This window comes from Ziziphus jujuba, chromosome 1 (genome assembly GCF_031755915.1).
Source record: "Ziziphus jujuba cultivar Dongzao chromosome 1, ASM3175591v1".
In the NCBI taxonomy this organism is placed as follows: Eukaryota; Viridiplantae; Streptophyta; class Magnoliopsida; order Rosales; family Rhamnaceae; genus Ziziphus; species Ziziphus jujuba.
The window spans coordinates 370,536-390,795 of NC_083379.1; the positions used below are offsets into that span (position 1 = coordinate 370,536).

Consider the following 20,260-nt stretch of genomic DNA (forward strand, 5'->3'; position numbering starts at 1 on the left):
TCTCCCATTTTTTGTTTAATTTTATTTTTGATTAATTGCACTTTAATCTCCAATATTTTTGATAGATTTTATATTGGACCTTCAAGTTTAAAATATTATACTTTCACATTAGTCAAAAATTCCCAAATTGACTTCTAAAACAACGTTTGAAAATTGAGAAAGTTAACTAGTTTTCTCATTATTCAATTAATCAATTCTTTTTCCTCATCTTGTTTGAAAATTGAAAAAAGCTAATCAATTTTTTCAATTTTTAAACTTTTATGTTAGTTAAAGTAGAAATCAATTTGAAAATTTAGATTAATGTGAAACAAATTGTAAATTAAAGACTAATTTAAATTTACAAATCTAATGTACAATTTAAACAAATACTAATTTCTTAGAACACATTTAAGCTTCAATAGTCAAAGTAAATTATATATACATAAACAAGTAAGTTGAACATTCATGTAGTATATATATATATATATTTTTCAAAAGCATTCATGGACCCTTTAAACAAGCTGATGGATGACAGAATTTGACTAGACCCACACGTGTTATTGTCAAAAGCATTAAGCAGCCATATTTTGGTTTACATATATTGTAATAATAAATATATGCCGATGAGCATTTTATATCTGTAACTAATTAATTACAAGGTCAAGGAACAAGTACCCCTGCTGGCTGATCCTTGATTTCCAGCTGGGTGGTGGCATCATTTTGGTTTTGATGAGATTCAGATTCCTTTGCGATGTCGAAGGAAGCACGCAATCCTACGAAAAGATAGTAAATCAAAATAATCACAGTCCACACTGCAAACCTAACAAATGAAGCTTTATCTATGGAGCCGATAAGGAAGATGTTGATTCCAATGGAAGCGGATGGCAACCACGGGACCAATGGTACCCCCCACACTTTCGGAAACCTTGCTTGGGGAACAAAAAGCCAGAGCCCCGTATTTCCTAACAACCAGAAGGGCAAGGCCACCGCGTATCCAATCCAACCATCATCGCTCAAACCCCAGTAGACGGAGGTGGCAACGGAAGAGCCAAGTATGAGCACGAGGCAGGCGACGAGCTTCAGCCGATCAGCGTGCGTGGAAACCCCGGTGGCGTAGTAGCGGCGGACCAGAAGAGCGAGGGAAACAAGCATGAAGATGAACAGCGTGGAAATGGAGAGGAGGTCGGAGAGAATATCAAGATCGGTGAACAAGGCAATCACAGCAGTGGCTGCAGCTAAAACGACGGAGGCGTTGATGGGGGTCCCAGTCCGCTCGTGGACATGGGCGAGCCAGGGAGGCATCATGTGGGTGCGCGCAATGTGAGTGAGATATCGGCCTTGGCTCACGGCTCCCACAAGCAGGACGCTTGTCATTCCTTTCAAAGCACCGGCGGCAACAATGTATTTGGCCCATCCCATCCCCACGGCTTCGAAGGCTACGGAGAAAGGGGCGTTTTCGTCCACCTGCTGGTACGGCTGCATCAGGCACAGTGTCACGGCCAGCAGACAGTAGAGCAAGGCGATGATGGCCATGGAGCCCACCAGACCGATGGGGATGTCGCGGCCAGGATTCTTGGTCTCTTCCGCCATGGTGGCGATGCCGTCGAATCCGCCGTACGCGAAGAACAGCACTGCGGAAGCTTTGAAAATCCCGCGCGTTCCGAAAGGAGCGAAAGGGGTGTAGTTGTTGGGGTCGGCTTTGGAAAGGCCGGTGACGATGATGAAGAGGATGACAAGGACGTGGACGATGGAGGCCACGTAGTTGAAGCGGGAAGAGCCCTTGATGCTGGCCACGGCCAATGCGCATGTGACCATCAGCACCACCACTGCAATTGGGTCCAGTTGGTTATAGTCCTTCGGCAGACTGCTCACCACGATCCTGAAATCCGCCGGCTTCTGGTTGCATAGCGTGGCGAAGTATGATGTCCAAGCACGTGCCACGGCTGCACCACCTATCAAGCACTCCAGCAGGATGTTCCCCGCTGCTATGAATGCCATGAAGTCTCCCAGTTCTACTCTTAGGTACGCAAATGATCCCCCTATATATAATTCATATTAATTCATCATCCATTCATCATCATATTCTTCAATTCATTTCAATTTAATTATGGTTTAGCCAATCAATTTCTTCAATATTAACATATATATATATATATAGTATATCTTTTTCCTTTTAATTTCAAATCAATTATTCATTATCGAATACTAAATATTAAAATATTTCATCGAATCTAAGAATTAATAAAATACTCGATGGTGAATAAAATTTATGGAATGGGCCAGCAAGAGGTCCAGCATGTGGGGCAAACAATACAATGAATGGAAATGCAGAGAGACACGTACCTCCAGAGTCAATAAAGAGGCGAACGATTTCAAAAAAAAAAAAAAAAAAAAAAAAGTCGCAATATATATGAGCTGGATTTGTATTATCCTCATCTTACGTCACTGGTGTGGAAAAAAATGATATATATATGAATTCAGACATTATATGGCTTAAATGCATCATACGCGGTTTGGGATGGGATACGCCAACAGGGATAAGGATAGGTGATAAGACAAAACCAAAAATGAAAGGATATCAATTTTACTCTTATACGCTCGTTCAAAATCGTATTTCTGAATGCTACGTACGCATAAACTAACTACTTTTTAGGTCAATTTTGTGTGGTTTTACTTTTCAGCTCTTCAAATGTAAATGTTCTCTAAGATGAGAGATTGGATTATCCGATGATCTCATAAACTTTTGAATTTCCTCTAAACAATTATTTATTATGTTCATAATAATTCTATTTGGAGTGTAAGTCAAACAAAAGTAAAAAATGTAGATCAGGAGGAGAAAAGTGAAAAATAACACTTGGAATAATGCCATACATATATATATATATATATATATAATATAATATAATATAATATAATGAAAAGTTTGTTCATAATTTGACTTAAAATTTGACTATATATATATATATATATATTTTGCTTTGTAGAAGAAAATTGATGTCATTCAAGAAAGAAATAAAAATTAAAAAAAAAAAAAATAGAATAACCTACCTGCAACGGGGATCTCAACAGCAAACTCAGTGTAACAGAAAACCGAAAGCATGGCGGAGACAGCAGCAACCGCATAAGATAAGACGACGGCAGGCCCCGCAACTTCCTTGGTCTGGAGTCCGGTGAGGACGAAGATTCCGGCACCGATGACGGCACCGATGCCGAACCACATGAGGTCCCACCAGTTGAGTTTCTTCTTCATGTCGTTGTGGCTCCGAGCCTTCACCTCCACCAACTCCGTGATGTCCAGGGACCGGGTCAGGAGCCGGTCCTTCAACCGGAAAGGAGTGTCCTTGAGTGCTCTGGCATAGTTCCCCCAGCTCTTGAACGACTCTTCCGGCAGAAAATCGTCTTTGCTGCACCGAAATAATCTCCTCCCCCGGATTACTATCCCTCCATCGCCCTCCACCGTTCTTCCCATTTTAATTTTAATTTTATATTTGTATATAAATATCCTCTGCAAACTAAACAATCTCATCATTATCAGTTTCCAGGAATTTATTGCATTTGGTAACCGATCCAGATATTAAGTTAAAAATAATAATAATAATTAAATCAGATTCACAACACTCACAGCAATTACATGATTTTTGAAGACAAGTAACAAAGAAATTAATTAGTTGTTAGATAATATACATATATATAGAAAGAGAGACAGCATGCAATGGAATTACTACCATGGTTTTGGTCCACTGGATTATATACATATATATATATACATATATACAGATACATATATTATAACAAGCAAATAAATTAAATTCTGATAAAATCATGGAAAAAGAAGTAGAAAATGAAAAATTCTGTATCCCAAGAAGGACAGATCAAATGAAAATTAAATGTAAAGAAGATCTCGAGAGCTACTCTACAAACAAACAAACTAACCTTCAAACTTTCCGGCTGGAGGGAGAGATGGGAGAAGGTGTCTTGTCTGTTCTTGCTTTTGTTGTGGATTGGAGGTGAGAAAACTCCGTGCGCCACCACCAGGTAACACTTACATAATATATAGCAGTCGGCAGTGCTACATCATTCATATACGTCCAAAATTAAATAAAGGACTTGGAAAATTGCGAATAAAACAAAATTAGTAAATTACAATTATAACACCTATCTTTATATTTTCTTATGCAATATTAGAAAATAGACATGAAAAGTCACCAAAAATTTCTTGTTCTTTTTTTTTTTTTTTTTTTTTGTTTTTTTTAATCCCCCAAACACATTAAAATTACATTTTAAAAACTTTTACTAGCAACAACCTTTTTTTTTTATTTTTTTATTCCTTTTTCCTTTTTAAAAGTACAATATATAAATTCTAACAATACATCTCTTGATCTAGGATTCAAATTTTAACTTGGTTTATAATGACTTCCATGTTGCCCAAAACTCTATAAACTAAGGGTTGTTTTTCAGGATTCATCATCAGCAGCAAATTTCATTTTCCTTCAGAATTAATTCAACCATATCAATATAAATACAAGCCGACTTTAGATAATGATAAAAATGTAACAAACTTTCCCATTTTGGGAAAAAAAGAAAAATGGGAATCCCATCGTGATATGAAATGAAATAGTGCCTTGACTTGTTACAACCGCATGTATTCTAATAGCTGAAGTCGTCCTATGAACCTACAAAGCAACAGTTGTTTCTTATTACTTTAATTATATACCACATTATATAAACAGCAATGTGCATATGAATGGTTAACAAATTAATAAATAAATTTTACAATGATACATACATAATTTACCACTCAAAAAGCTTGTAAATAAATTGGTACTTACAGTATAGCTAGTATATATAAATATTGTTAGTGTTATAGCTCAAAAATGATCATTACACAATATTACATTTTAGCAACGAAATATATATACAAAAGAAAGGGGAATTAAATTCTATAAATGTATACATACATACCAAGAAAATAAAATTTAAAAAGAAAAGGAATAAGTATATTTTATTTGTGATAGAGTATTAATCATTGGCATGTGTGTTTATACAAACAAATTAATATTTAACTAATTATTAAGCAGTACCTAAGGGAACAACCGGGGGCAGTTGTTGAAGGTTCTTTTCAAATGGGTTGGTGTCGTGATGCAGCTCTTTGATCCTCTTCTTCTCATATTCCTTTGCTTTGTCGAAGGAAGCATGCACTCCTACTAAAAGATAGTATACCAACACAATCCCCGTCCTCACCGCAAACCTAATAAACGAATTTACATCTACCGACCCAAGAAAGAATATGTTGATCCCTATAGATGCCGATGGCAACCACGGGACTAATGGCACCCCCCACAGTTTTGGACTCCTTGCCTGCGGAACGAACACCCACAGCCCCACAGTTCCTATCAACCAGAACGGCATAGATACCACATACCCAATCCAACAACCACCGCCATTTTCATTCTGATTATTCAAACCCCAGTAGGTTGCGCTGGCAGTGGATGAGGACCCCAGTATGAGCACCAGGCATACGATGAGCTTGATCCGGTCCAGTTTTGTGGTCACTCCGGCCACGAAATAGCGGCGGATCAGAAGAGCAACGGCCACCAGCATGAAAATGAAGAGCGTGGCGATGGAGAGCAGGTTGGAGAGATCGTCTAGGCTGGTGAACAAGGCAATGAAAGCGTTGGCAGTAAGCATGGTAAGAGTGGCATTGACAGGAGTCCCAGTGCGCTCATTGACACGTGCGAGCCACGAGGGCATCATCTGAGTTCTTGCAATATGAGTGAGATATCTGGCCTGGCCCAATGCTGCCACCAGCAGAACGCTGGTAATGCCTTTCAAAGCGGCAGCAGCAATGAGGTACTTGGCCCATCCCATTCCAACTGTTTCGAATGCCAAGGAGAAGGGATCGTTGGTGTTGATCTGGTTGTATGGCTGCATGAGGCACAATGTTATGGCCAACAAACAGTACAAACAGGTGGCAATAAACATGGAGCCGATGAGGCCGATGGGGATGTCCCGGCCTGGATTCTCCGTCTCCTCTGCCATGGTTGGAACAGCTTCGAATCCCACGTACGAAAAGAAGACCACTTTGGAAGCCCTGAAAATACCCCCGCCGGCGCCAAAAGGAACAGTAAAAGGGGTGTAATTCTTTGGGTTGGCGTTGACGAGACCCGCAACGATGATGACGAGAATGGCGAGAAGATGGAATATGGAAGCGATGGAATTTAAACGGGAAGAGCCCTTGGTGGTGGTGAGGGTGAGGAGTGAGATGAAGAGGAGGACAAGGACTGCAATGGGGTCCAGATGATTGTAGTCCTCGGGAAGAGCATCCACTGTGATGCGGAAATCGTCGGGCTTGTGGTTGCAGAGAGCAGCGAAGTAGTAAGTCCAAGCTCGTGCGAATGCCGGCCCACCAACTACGTACTCCAGCAGGATGTTGCCTGCTGCGATGAAGGAGATGAAGTCTCCCAGTTCTACCCTTAGGTAAGCAAATGAGCTACCTATACATATGCATATTCGAAATTAAAATTATGATCAATTATATTAACAAACTTAATTATTTAACCAATATAGAATTGATCCATATCAGATCCATGGTTCAAATAATCGAAATGAATTAGACTTTTGAAATGAACTAGCCTTTTAGCAGAGTATGTTATATGCACCTGCGACAGGGATGTCCACTGCAAACTCGGTGTAACAGAAAACAGAAAGCATGGCCGACACCCCCGAAAAGAAGTAGGCAATGACGACGGCTGGGCCGACGTGATATTTGGCCTCGAGTCCCGTGAGAATGAAGACATTGGAACCGATGACGGCACCGATGCCGAACCATAAGAGATCCCACCAGTTGAGGGACTTTTTCATGTCGTGCCGGCTCAATGCCTTCATTTCCAGCAGCTCCGTGGTATCCGACGACCGGGCCAGCAACCGATCCTTGAAACGAAATGGGGTGTCTTTGAGGGCTCTCGCATAATTTCCCCAGCTCCTGAACGACTCCTCTGGCAGAAATGTATTCCTTATGTGCGACCATTTCATCCCACCTCCTCCATCTTTATTGTTATTAATATTATGATGATATATAGTCATCCTTCCTCCTCCTCCTCCTCCTCCTCCTCCTCCTCCTGTACATACATACAATATATTTGATTGTATGCATGTATACATAACATATAATTCATGTCAAATAATCATGAATTTTCTACTATTTCCTACCAAACGAAACCAAAAGCATAACCAATACCAATTGAATAAATAAATTTTTATGTATACCTTATTGGAAGCCATGAAATTGAAATTGGTGGTGTAATTTCCAAAAAAAATTCAAGTGATTGTTTAAAGCCCCAAAGTCTCCTAACTCCATAGGAGACATGCACATGCTGGGTGCTCTGCGTCTCACTACTTGTTCCTCAAAATCACCTGGTCTATGGAGGATAAGTATCTCTCCTTATACCCATCTGATCATAAAGGAAGGTGTGATCGGACTCTTGGTAATTAAACCGATCAGATCATGAAACTCAACAACCACAAATAGCAAAAACAGCACTCAGCTGCCACTCCAATAATTCAAAGATTAATCTATTATTATTGCCAGAGCAATATTATTGGATTTACTGGCTTGTGGGGTACAAAATTTGATCGTTACATTAAAAAAGAAAAAAAAAATGATGAATTTGAATGTTTGATTCTACAGGGTATCTGTTTGATTATCTTCATCAAGAAAATCAAATTAAGCTAGCTAGCAATTGAAGTGGTGGTGTTTCATGAGGTGGCGGTGGTTATTACCATTGAAGAGCATTGCATATATCATATATGGCTATCATTTAAGCCACGTCAATGTGAACACTTGTGGTCGGGAGCATTCATAGAAATGTTGAAGCATCGCACTTCCTCCCATCTCATTGGATGCAAACTAATTAAGGGATGCATAGATTTGGTTTTAGTTATAGTTGCAATATGTATAAAATTAGTTCACCATTTCAAATATTATACATTGTGTATTTCTTACGTACGTCCTCTAATTAGGTAATATGTATATATATATACATACATATTTAAATATGGTATATATACTAAGACAAATCCTGCCAACTACCGATTTGTTATATTTTGTATTACTAGATTTTTATCAATATAACTTGTGACATATTTCATATATTAGTAGAGAAACAAGAAGTACCCCAAAGGTAATGCATATAACAATTAAAAAAGAAAAAAAAAAGTTCAAGAAAAAGAAAAGGTGATCAACATAAAATAGGAAAATTAATTAATGGCTCCCCTGGCACAACCATATATATATATATATGCATCCTAGTGGACATTATATATGAATGATTAATTTTCTCCTAGTATACCACCACACTAACATAATTGATTTCAACACCAATCGATCATTTAATTTGGAAATTTCAACACACTAGTAATTCCAAAGCATTTGAAAACATTCTATAATAACTGCTTTAGTTGAGATGATGATAAGCAAACTTGTATACAACATGGAAGCTCACGATTTGAAGAAAGCAGATTTGAGCCTGTCGGAACATTAATTTGAGAAATTAAGTATATATGTACATATATATATATTCAGAAGAGACCGGTAACATTAACATACAGCCCCAACAATTAATATTCAAATTGATAAAGAGAGCAGGCACATACATCAATATTAAACTGCCATAAGATATTATAATTATAATAAATTCCTTAACCTTCACCTTCACTTATGGGGCTGCAGTACCACTCCCTTCTTCAACCTTTTTGAATTGAGTGCCATCCTCCAATATTATGGGATCCTTGTTCCCCGTAGAAGCAGATTCCTTTGCAGCATCATAGGAAGCGTGCAACCCAAAGAAAAAGTAATAAAGCAAGATAATCCCGGACCATCCGGCGAACCTAATAAAGGAGCCCCGGTCTATGGAGCCAAGCAGAAATATATTCATCCCTATTGATATTGATGGCAACCATGGTACCAATGGCACCCCCCACATTTTTGGAGACCTTGCTTGTGGAACAAAAATCCACAGGCCCACGGTTCCAATCAACCAAAATGGCAAAGCTATGGCGTACCCAATCCAATCATCATTCCCACTGGCACCCCAGTAGATAGCACACGCAATTGATGACCCAAGTATGAGCACCAGGCACACCACCAGCTTCATCCGGTCGGCTTGTGTTGTAACCCCGGCCACATAGTAGCGGCGCACCAGAAGAGCCAGGGCAACCAGCATGAAGATAAACAGAGTGGAGATGGAAAGGAGGTTGGCCAGAATATCAAGATTGACGAAGAAGGCAATGACCGCGGTGGCCACGAGCATGACCACGGTGGCATTGACAGGAGTGCCGGTCCGGTCGTTGACATGGGCGAGCCAGGGGGGCATCATGTGGGTTCGAGCAATGTGGGTTAGGTATCGAGCCTGACCCACTGCTCCGACGAGCAGGACGCTTGTCATGCCTTTCAGCGCACCCGCAGCAACAATATATTTAGCCCAGGACATCCCAACGGCTCCGAAGGCTACGGAGAAGGGAGCATCTTTATCAATACTATCATATGGCTGCATAAGGCACAAGGTTATGGCCAAGAGACAATAGAGAAACGTAGTAATGACCATGGAGCCCACGAGACCGATGGGGATGTCTTTTCCGGGATTCTTGGTTTCCTCGGCCATGGTGGAAACTGCATCAAATCCCACGTACGCAAAGAACAAGACGGAGGAAGCTTTGAAAATGCCGCGAGCACCGAAGGGAGCAAAGTCCTGATAGTTCTTGGTGTCGGCTTTTGCGAGACCCGCAATGATAATGAAGAGAATGACAACCATGTGGACAACGGAGGCGATGTAGTTCAGACGAGAGGAGCCCTTTGTGCTTAGCACAGCCACGACGCAGATGACGGCAATGACCAAAACAGCAATGGGATCCAGATGACCGTAGTCCGGGGATACATCGTGCAGCTTGATGCGGAAATCCTCTGCTCCCTGGTTGCACAGAGTGGCGAAGTAGGATGTCCACGAACGGGCAACCGCCGCCCCACCTATCACATATTCCAGCAGGATGTTCCCCGCTGCTATGAACGCCATGAAGTCTCCTAGTTCTACTCTTAGGTACGCAAATGATCCACCTATAATTCATATTCAATTCCATAAATATATATATCATCATCAAACATACATTTAGTGTTACAACTTTATATACTTCATACCAGTGTGTGTTTATATCTACACACACACACACACACACACATATATATACTCAAACTTGGATTCAATTTGATTTGAAGCAATCATCTAATAATAGATTATGATCAACATGAACATTTAATATTAATATACATATATATATATATATATCAAGCATCAACCATTTAATATTTAATATTACCATTAATATTTAGTTAATGCTCGATGTACATGTACTCACTTATATACACCATATCATTGTTGTAATTATAGAAGATCAACACCATTTGGTGTTACAAATTTATAATATATATTGAAACCTGAATCTAATTTCATTTGAAGCAATCAGCTAATAATAGATGATCATGATCAACATGACATATAATGATCAGCTAATACATACATATATATATACTCATGCAAATCTTTCTGCATCAAATACGTATCACATCAAATTTTCCAAATCAGAAAATTATCAATTACTTGGCTTATTTTAGGGAAAGTAGACTGAAAGGTTGATTTACAAGAAACACAGGATCACTTATTATATATATATTATTACAATATAAATTAAATTGGAAAAAAAAAGTGAAGGAAAAAGAAAAACAGAGAAGAAGCGATAATTTAGAAAGCACCCACATTAATTTTTCCTTCTTAGATGCGCCCACATTTAATTGTCCACTACATAAAAAGTCAGCTCACTTTTAAACTGAGCGTTGACCCATTGACTAGTTTATACGTGAAACGGATTGGCCAACTGGCCCATATCCCTTTACCTAACATCTTTGACTTTTGGGGGTTTTTATACATTCAATAAATGGACAAAGCAAACCACATGTAAAAGCACGTGGTTAAGCAGTGTTATCAGATCCACACACACACTACAATTTAAGAGATAATGCTTCTCTTATTCCAGTTACCATTCAACAATTTTTACCAAACAAGTACGATTTTTTTGTTTTCAAAAAAAAAAAAAAAAATGAAGGAAACCAATGGGACTTTGACAATATGCAAACTAGTTCACTCAAATTAATTACCGCAAAATCTAATCAGTTACGTGAAATTTCAAGCCCTTCGAAAAATATATATAATAATTATTACTAATATTAGATTTATATGGGGATTGGAACAAAGCAATTAGCAAACATTTGGTTCACAAAATTAGATATTTTTTCCCAATAATAATGCACCACATGAAATTTTTTTAATTTTGCACCTTATTTCTAATTTTTCTTTTGGCATCAATACCGGTAGACTTGACTTTTTATATAATCTTGGAATTTTTTTGGTATATATGTTCGAGGCTGGACTAAGGGTATTGGGTAAAGAATTAAATTTTTTTGAGTCATTCACAAAGAAAACAACTAATAATACATGCACATAGAGGCTACGAAATATAAACTGAAATAATTACTACATATTAAATATGTATAGAACTTCACGAGGTGCATAGTAATAATAATAATAAGGATTAAGGAATTATAAAATAAATAAGTAAATATCAATATCTAAGCAAAAGGACAGGTTGAAAAATCGTTAGAAGTTGTTAGTAAAAAAAATAAAAAATAAAAATATCGTTAGAAGTTGGGAATCTCAAGTTAAACAATAAATTAATAAAAGAAAAAGAATTAAGCAGTAATAATAATAATAATAATAATATGGATTAAGGAATTATACAATAAATAAGTAAATATCAATATTTAAGCAAAAGGACAGGTTGAAAAAATCGTCAGAAGTTGTTAGCAAAAAAAAGAAAAAAGAAAAATATTGTTAGAAGTTGGGAATCTCAAGTCAAACAATAAATGAATAAAAGGAAAAGAATTGGGAGAAAATCAAAGAGGTGCAATGTTTTGTAGTGATAATTGACAATAACAATACGAAGAGACAGACTATAATATTAAAGACATAGAAATAATCAGAGGAAGAAAAAACAGAGTAATAATAATAATAATAATGGAAAGGAGTACGGATGGGAATTAAGTTAGTTTACCAGCGACGGGGATTTCGACGGCAAACTCGGTGTAACAGAAAACAGAAAGCAAGGCAGAGATACCGGAAACAACGTAGGAAATGACAACAGCAGGGCCAGCATGTTGCTTGGCCTCCAGACCCGTGAGGACGAAGATCCCGGCACCGATGACGGCACCGATGCCGAACCAGATGAGGTCCCACCAGTTGAGGGTCTTCTTCATCTCGTGCTGGCTGCGAGCCTTCATCTCCACCAGCTCCGTGGTGTCCAGGGAGCGGGTCAGCAACCGATCCTTGAACCGAATCGGAGTCTCCTTGAGAGCTCTTGCATAATTCCCCCAGCTCCGGAACGATTCCTCAGGGAGAAAATCGTCTTTTGTGCATGAGCAACCCCTCCTCCTTACCACTCCTTCATCCCTCCCGCCCTCACTCTCCACTACTCCCATCCCCCCTCTCTTAATCTCTCTCTCTCTCTTCCCCTACTAGTTAATTTTCGTCAGATTTAATTCAACAAAAATAAATACAAATATCAATTTAAAATTAAATAAAGATGACCGAGGATTCGATTGGATTGGATTCAACCTCTGTTTCTGTTTCTGTTTGGTTGCCCAGAAAAGTCACAGCAAAACAGCAAGAGCTGAGAAGAAAAAAAAGAAGAATAAGAAAATATAGGACAGAGCAAGAAATGCTATATGGTTGCCTCTATTCCATATATATATATATATATATATAACAAGAGAAACAACGGTGATTTTAAATTAAAGACAACCACAACGAAACAAACAATACATTTAACATTGAAAATCACTATCAAATTCCCACGACCTCATCACAAATCAAAATCATACTATATAAGATATTAATTATAGTATTATGTACCAATTATTACCCTCTGCCGCCCACCCAAAAAAAAAAAAAAAAAAAAAAACCAAATCCTGAGAATCCGCCAAAAATAGCTTTCTAAATTACTAAAGATGAGATGTAACTCTTGCTAGATTACCGTGAAAGAAACGAAGTTGCTCTATATATCTCTATATATATATATATATATGCTAGCCAAGACAAAGCCGATACAAGAGGAGAGGTAGAAACAGTGGAGACGGAGACTCTATTTTTTGTTGTGAGGCGGGAAAAATGAGTCGGCACCAGCTCATTAATACGCTCTTTTTTTCTTTATTTATTTATTTATTTAATTTTTTCCCACTGATTTTTTTGAGTATACATTGACGCCACTTTGATTGACCCGAATCACCTTCATTCAAGATTCCAGAGTGGACTGTCCTTGCACTGCATCTAAAGAAACAAATACCGCTACGTGGCAAAAAGAGGTTTGAACTCGATTGGATAAGTTGACTGTCAAGTGGTTAGCATTCAGAATCTACGGCGCACAAATCTGTCACACCATTTTTATCCACTTCGAAATTTCAGTGGACAAGTCTAAACCTACCCTGCATAACCCTTTTTTTTATAAATATCTCTATAAGCTCCATCTCCTGCTACTCCTAACAATTTTTTTGTATTGCTTCTCAGACTCGGCTGACGTGAGAGCTACGTAAAACTAATACCTTTTTCAAGTGCTCTCTCTTTATATTTTTCCATCGACTATCTTTCTCTCTCTCCTTAATTAGCTGAATACCAAGTTTAAACACTAAAAAATAAAATGTAAGTGTAATGCAATCTTTTTTTACCTTTTTCTTTATTTTTTTAATGGAATCTTTGGTTGACTTTCAAATATATAATACAAGATCAATTATGCTTGTTTAACCTTCTTTAATGTGTTTTCGTTTTTCAATTACCAGCTGCCTCCTTCCAAATAGATATTTGTATATTTTTATTTTTTTTTACTAAATTAAAAAAATACCAACTTAATGTCCTCATAATTTTATAACAAAATAATAAAGCCTACAATACATATAGATAAGTATAGTGATCAATAAAAAAAAAATTCAATTTATTAATAGGCTTGGGTGGTGGCAAAAACCATTGAGAATATACCAACCTGGGTAAGATCCCCTCTCCACAGATGTAGTAATAATAAGTTTCATGTTGACCAAAAAAAATAAATAAATATGATAAAATAAATGAAAACATTTCAAAATACTTTTTTTCCCCCAATAAAACCTAGCCACGCCGGTCAACTTCAACTTCTAACCAGGATTCATATTCAGATAATTAAGAGAGTGAATAACGGGGTAACCTGTAAGTTGCTCGATTCGTCTCCCTCGGACTATAAGAGCATACAACATTCCCAACAGAATTCAAAAAAGACAATCTCTTCAACCAAATGACGTTCTAATTTAGCTAATCTTCTCTAATTAAGCCATTAATTATTATTATTATATATATATATATATATACTGTCGAATTTTATCATATCTATATATCCTTAATAATCATATATCATGGAGAGTTTTGATTAGGATCAGGATCCAAAGTTATATCAATATTGAAAACTTCAATTCTCTTCTTATTTCCACATATATATATATATATATATATATATATAACCAATCTTATATAAATACGGTTAATAGTATAAGGTTAACATGATCATTTTAATGCCGGTATTTCATTTTTCAGTCTATTAAGAACTGAAATTTGAAAGTACGTTTATAGTTCTAGATACATATAAAATTGATTTTGTCTGTTAGAGTAATATAAATATAATGATATTTACTTTCTAATGTTTTAAATGAAGAACCAAGAATCCTCCAGGTTATATGATATTAAATATATGATGATCAAATAGCTTATGTTAATGGCTTAAGGTTTCAGGAGAGGTTGTCATTCAAATTGACTTTATGTACAAAAATTTTATCATGCAAAATTTCTTTTAATCTATTCCCCTGCAAATATACTTAATTATTTTTTTTTTGTCAAAATTATAATATATTCTAAATTATAATGCTATAGTTATCAAATTGTTTACTAAAAGCATTCATCAAATGATATGTATCAATATATTATTGGTGAAATATTCATAGAATTAAATATGAGTCAATTTTAAATATAGATAATGAACCAACTTAAATAATGCTAGATCATTCATCATATTATTGTTCTTTAAATTAAAGGGGAAGGCGGCATGATTTGTTTGGCTTACCATTATATGAAATTCACTTGTCTTATATGTGTGTTTAAAACTTGAATACTAATCGAAGAATATTATATGAACAAGACGACAAGAATCCGAAGAGAACCAATTTATAAATGTGAAATACATGAATTGTACTAGCGGGCGGCTATATATATATATATATAGTGTATGCAGTTGACAGTTCAAGTAGTCTGCGTTGTGGCGGAGACAGAGCCCTCTTCTACCTTTTGCACTTGACTAGTAATGGAGTCATCCACGTCGGAGGATTGTTTGGCGGTGTCGTATGAAGCATGCAGTCCGAAGAATAAATAGTAAAGCAGCATAAGAAAGGTCCAGATTCCAAACCTCTCATAGGAAGCTTTATCAATGGAACCAAGAAGGAAGATGTTAACGGCAATGGAGGCGGAGGGCAACCACGGCACAAATGGAACACCCCAGAGTTTGGGAGTCCTTGCTTTGGGAACGGAAAGATGCAGGCCGAGGGTTGCAAGGAACCAGATGGGGGCAGATACGGCGTACAGAATCCAGCCTCCATCATTCATGGCCCAATACAAAGCGGTGGCAGTGGAAGAGCCCAAGATGAGGAGAATGAAGAGGGCGAGCTTGGTGCGGTGGGAGGGGGAGGTCTGGCCCCTGACATAGTGGCGACGAACGAGAAGGGCGAGGGCAACGAGCGTGAAGATGAAGAGAGTGGAGATGGAGAGGAGGTCGGCGAGGATGTCGAGTTTCGTGAAGAAGGCGATGACGGAGGAGGCAGCAAGCATGACGATGGTGGCATTGGCTGGGGTGCCCGTGCGGGGATTGACGTGGGCCAGCCAGGGAGGCATCATGTGGGTGCGGGCAATGTGGGTGAGATAGCGGGCCTGGCCCACGGCTCCGACGAGCAGGACCGTGGTCATGCCCTTGAGAGCGCCAAAAGCAACGAGGTATTTGGCCCAGCCGAGGCCGACGTGCTGAAAGGCAACGGAGAAGGGGGCGTCGGCGTCGATCTGGTGGAAGGGCTGCATAAGGCAGAGGGTGACAGCGAGGAGGCAGTAGAGGAGGGTGGTGAGGGTCATGGAGCCCACGAGGCCTACGGGGATGTCGCGGGCGGGGTTCTTGGTTTCTTCGGCCATGGTGGCAACGGCGTCGAAGCCGATGTAGGCGAAGAAGAGGACGGCGGAGGCTTTGAAAATGCCGCGGGAACCGTAGGGAAGAAAGGGGGAGTAGTTGGCGGGATTGGAATTGGCGAGGCCGGCGATGATGATGAAGGCAATGATTAGCAAATGGAGGATGGAGGCGACATAGTTGAGACGGGAGGAGCCCTTGGTGCTGGTGACGGCCAGGGCACAGACGCAGGCGATGACGACGACGGCAATGGGGTCCAGATGGTTGTATCCTTGGGCGAGGCCCCCTACCACCACACGGAAGTCGTCCGGCTTGCGGTTGCAGAGAGTGGCGAAGTAGGATGTCCAGGAGCGTGCCACGGCGGCTCCTCCCACCACGTATTCCAGCAGGATGTTACCGGCAGCTATGAACGCCATGAAGTCTCCCAGCTCCACTCTCAAGTAGGCGAACGACCCACCTGATGATATTTATTATTATGAATATATCTTAATTTGATGATAATGATATTGATTGAAATTATATTTATTTCTAATTATAATAATAATATATAAAAACAAATATATATATATATATATATATATATATATATATATATATATATATATGTATATAATTCATGATGTAACTGAATGACCTGCAACGGGGATTTCCACGGCGAATTCTGTGTAGCAGAAAACAGAAAGCATGGCCGACACACCCGACACCACGTAGGATAAGACGACGGCGGGACCCGCTTCTTTTTTGGCCTCGATTCCTGTGAGCACGAAGATTCCGGCACCGATGACGGCTCCAATGCCGAACCAGATGAGGTCCCACCAGTTCAACGTCTTCTTCATTTCGTTTTGGCTGCGAGCCTTCATCTGCACCAGCTCCGTGGTGTCCAAGGAGCGGCTCAGCACCCGATCCTTGAACCGAGACGGAGTGTGCTTGAGTGCAGTTACGTAATTGCCCCAGCTCCTGAACGACTCCTCCGGGAGAAAATCGTCTTTTGTGCAGGAGCAGGAGCTGGAGCATCCTCTCCTCTTTGTTGTTGTTGTTGTTGTTGTTGTTGTTGTTATTCCATTTCCTTCATCCATCCTCCTTCCTGCATGTATGCTCTACCAATATCAAATGGAATTTTTTCAACTTAATTTTAAACACAGTTTTTTATTTTTATTTTTTTATTAACAATGAATTATTTGAAATGAAAAGAAACATAATAAGAGAAATGAAAAGGCTTCACTTTATTTGCACAAGATGATGGACACAATTAAGGTGCAAGGGGAATCAGCGTGCAAGTTTATATATATATATATATATATATATATATTTAAATTACCGTTTCTGATCTCTCTCTCTCTCTCTTTCTCTCTATTATGGAATTAAAAATCAGATTCAGATTCAATATATCCATTCCACAGCAATTAAATTGAGATCTATTGAGTAATTCACAGACATTCATGCTCCTACAACTACAGTTACTCACAGCTAATATTCCTTTACCAGCCTTTTTTTTTTGGCTGAAAATATCCTTTTACTACTTATGGTAAATGTTACTAATACTTTGCATATTCTATTTCTACCTATTTAATTTTATTCTTTATTATTCTTTATTACCATGTCTCTCTACTCTCTACTCTCCTCTTTTTTTGGAAATCCCAACTTTTCTTTCCTTTTTCTCCATCACCTCTATTTACTTACCATTCTTTTCTTTTCTTTTTACAGCACCAAAACTTTTATTATTATTATTATCATTATTATCAAATATTAATTAGATGCATTTAATTGTATATTATTTTTTTATACCAAAATTTATGATATGATTTTAATCGATTTTTTTCAATAATCAATCAAATTACTATATCATATAGTCCTACTGTTACTACAGTTATGAAATTATGACATATAAAACGTACGTGGGAAAAGAGAAATGGTAGGGTTTAACTAACGCTTAATAGAGTGCAAAAAGATAAATGGTTAGCAAATATATTAAATTAAAGTACGAAAAAAAAGGGAAAAGTCAAAGTTGATAAAGTACACTAATGAAGAAAATAAATAAAAAGGCCAACTCGGTGTGAATTGCATCTCAATATATATCAAATGCCAGCTAGCCATCATCATTATTTTTCTATCTTTGGATTGATAGAAATTAATTAAGTTCATTATTTATGGACATGATTGGTTGATAATGATTTTTCATTTTACTTATCTTGTTTCAAATTTTATTTTATTCATTTATTTTTATGCACGAGTTCTGATGGGTTCACATTAATTTATTTCAAAGTCAAAATATATACTTCTTTTATTTATATTGCATATCTTAATGAAAAAGAAATATAGTAATAAATAACAAGAATGATGGGTCAAAGGAATGGGTTTGAATAATGATGCTGTTGAGTTGAGTTGTGAGAGCAATTGGATTTGGATGGGGGCACAAATGAAGACTATAGTTGATGGAAGAGTATCAAACCAACATAGTTAAGTGTTCGAGTTGTTTAAGATATTTGTGATAACTTAAAATCAAAACTATTACAATACTGTCTTACGCTCTCTTTCTTCTTTTTCTTTTGCTGGAAAAAAAAAAAATCTTTTATTTGTTGCAAAACTAATCCGTCAACACTCAACACCACTAATAGGACTGAGAATGTTAATTTAATTAGAAGATACTTGAAACAAGAAACAATTATAAGATATATCAACAAGTAATATTGACCTTCAAATTAATATAATATAGGATTAATTACATTTTAGCATATTATATATATTCTTATCGAAGCACAAATTTTGCTTTCAAATTTAAAATATTCCATATTAGATCCTTACAATTTACAATTTGTCTTATATTAGCAGAACTCCCAAATTGATTGATAAAAAATCTAAAAATTGAAAAAATTTATTAATTTTCTCAATTTACAAATATGTTGAGCAAAAAAAATATCAATTAATTAATAAGAAAACTAATCAATTTTTTTAATTTTTAAACTTTACGTTAGTCAATTCGGTAATCATTTTTACAATTGGATTAATGCAAAATAAATTATAAAATGAGTATTTAATACAAATATTTTAAATATGGTGGCTCAATTGCAATGTGACAAAAGTATGAAGTATTAAAATTCAATTAACTCTATAATTTATTTATTTATATAGATGAGTTATTTTTTATATGCCAAGGGAAATTTTATCATCGGATCTTAAATCAAAATTTGGATTATACTAGCAGTCATTACCAAATATGGTGTTATTTAAAAAGCATTAAAACTCTAATATACCCAAATATCCTCTAATTTACTTAAGGTGATATGACATACATATTTATATATACATAACAATATACATATATATATATATATATATATATTTATATGAAAATTTTATAGTGTGGATGTATGAATTTTTTTGTTGTGTAAATATTCAAAAAGACAACAGTTTTTGTTTTTCAAAAACAATCTTTTTATAAACATCATAAGATACAAAAACCGTTGTGTTACATTCATACCACAAAAAGATTATATATATATATATATATATATCCATAATGGTCAGACTATAGAAGTTAAAGAAATATGGTTGTTGTTTCCTTTTTTTTTTTTTTTTGCTTTGAATAATGGTTTTATAAAACCAAAAAACCCAGAAACAAAGTTCAACAGACGGAGTTGGCAAAAAGGCCGCTCTCCTGGGTTACAAAAACCTAAAAAACAGAAGGAAAATCACTAATAGCAAGGTAGCCAGTGATGTCATTTTTTTGACACCATTTACAGACAAAATGTGCTAAGAAATTATTCTCCCTAGGGGACCAATCAAAACAGACAGTCTACAACTTCTTTTCCAGACACCAAATTTCCTTGAAAATTCCTTCAACTGCCCAGTGGTAAGATTGAGAATTTGGATTGTTGATTTTGTCAATCACGTTCCACGCATCTGAGATACAGCGTACTTTGGACCAATTCCTCGATAGCTAATT

At 37.1% G+C, this 20,260-nt stretch overlaps 4 protein-coding genes across 7 annotated transcripts; all 4 read right to left on the reverse strand.

Annotated features, from left to right (window-relative positions):
* Positions 1–430: 430 nt before the first annotated feature.
* Positions 431–3,448, reverse strand: LOC107417891 (cationic amino acid transporter 1-like). Its single transcript, XM_016026579.4, has 2 exons — positions 3,028–3,448; positions 431–2,018 (listed from the first exon to the last, which is right to left on the reverse strand). Exons 1-2 carry the CDS (start codon positions 3,446–3,448, stop codon positions 640–642), a joined length of 1,800 nt encoding a protein of 599 aa, XP_015882065.3. The 3' UTR covers positions 431–639.
* A 466-nt stretch (positions 3,449–3,914) lies between these two features.
* On the reverse strand, positions 3,915–8,335 carry LOC107417750 (cationic amino acid transporter 1-like). Of its 3 annotated transcripts, XM_048465829.2 has the most exons (4): positions 7,246–8,335; positions 6,639–7,097; positions 5,061–6,473; positions 4,077–4,652 (listed from the first exon to the last, which is right to left on the reverse strand). In XM_048465829.2, the coding sequence occupies exons 2-4, from the start codon at positions 7,060–7,062 to the stop codon at positions 4,645–4,647; spliced, it is 1,845 nt and encodes a 614-aa protein (XP_048321786.1). In that variant the 5' UTR covers positions 7,063–7,097; positions 7,246–8,335; the 3' UTR covers positions 4,077–4,644. The 3 variants fall into 3 exon arrangements, with proteins under 3 accessions (XP_048321777.1, XP_048321786.1, XP_048321781.1); XM_048465820.2 differs by lacking the exons at positions 4,077–4,652; positions 7,246–8,335 and adding an exon at positions 3,915–4,048; XM_048465824.2 differs by lacking the exon at positions 4,077–4,652 and having other exon boundaries at positions 4,964–6,473.
* Positions 8,336–8,482: 147 nt separating this feature from the next.
* LOC107418387 (cationic amino acid transporter 1) lies at positions 8,483–13,266 on the reverse strand. 2 transcript variants are annotated; one of them, XM_016027114.4, is made up of 3 exons: positions 13,114–13,266; positions 12,136–12,750; positions 8,483–10,087 (listed from the first exon to the last, which is right to left on the reverse strand). In XM_016027114.4, the coding sequence occupies exons 2-3, from the start codon at positions 12,557–12,559 to the stop codon at positions 8,694–8,696; spliced, it is 1,818 nt and encodes a 605-aa protein (XP_015882600.1). In that variant the 5' UTR covers positions 12,560–12,750; positions 13,114–13,266; the 3' UTR covers positions 8,483–8,693. The 2 variants fall into 2 exon arrangements, with proteins under 2 accessions (XP_015882600.1, XP_048321795.1); XM_048465838.2 differs by lacking the exon at positions 13,114–13,266 and having other exon boundaries at positions 12,136–12,978.
* Positions 13,267–15,265: 1,999 nt separating this feature from the next.
* LOC132800193 (cationic amino acid transporter 1-like) lies at positions 15,266–17,539 on the reverse strand. The gene is made up of 2 exons (XM_060813266.1): positions 16,952–17,539; positions 15,266–16,774 (listed from the first exon to the last, which is right to left on the reverse strand). The coding sequence occupies exons 1-2, from the start codon at positions 17,391–17,393 to the stop codon at positions 15,393–15,395; spliced, it is 1,824 nt and encodes a 607-aa protein (XP_060669249.1). The 5' UTR covers positions 17,394–17,539; the 3' UTR covers positions 15,266–15,392.
* Between the last annotated feature and the right edge of the window lie 2,721 nt (positions 17,540–20,260).

Bases quoted from the DNA above. Each gene is read 5' to 3' on its own strand.
- LOC107417891 (XM_016026579.4), bottom strand. From the start codon at position 3,448: ATGGGAAGAACGGTGGAGGGCGATGGAGGGATAGTAATCCGGGGGAGG. The intron at 2,019-3,027 runs GTAGGTTATTCT...AATTATATATAG, and splicing joins TGTTGAGATCCCCGTTGCAG to GGGGATCATTTGCGTACCTA.
- LOC107417750 (XM_048465820.2), bottom strand. From the start codon at position 7,062: ATGACTATATATCATCATAATATTAATAACAATAAAGATGGAGGAGGT. The intron at 6,474-6,638 runs GTGCATATAACA...GCATATGTATAG, and splicing joins AGTGGACATCCCTGTCGCAG to GTAGCTCATTTGCTTACCTA. The intron at 4,049-5,060 runs GTACTGCTTAAT...TGAATGATGTAG, and splicing joins GCCCCCGGTTGTTCCCTTAG to CACTGCCGACTGCTATATAT.
- LOC107418387 (XM_016027114.4), bottom strand. From the start codon at position 12,559: ATGGGAGTAGTGGAGAGTGAGGGCGGGAGGGATGAAGGAGTGGTAAGG. The intron at 10,088-12,135 runs GTAAACTAACTT...TATGAATTATAG, and splicing joins CGTCGAAATCCCCGTCGCTG to GTGGATCATTTGCGTACCTA.
- LOC132800193 (XM_060813266.1), bottom strand. From the start codon at position 17,393: ATGGATGAAGGAAATGGAATAACAACAACAACAACAACAACAACAACA. The intron at 16,775-16,951 runs GTCATTCAGTTA...AAATATCATCAG, and splicing joins CGTGGAAATCCCCGTTGCAG to GTGGGTCGTTCGCCTACTTG.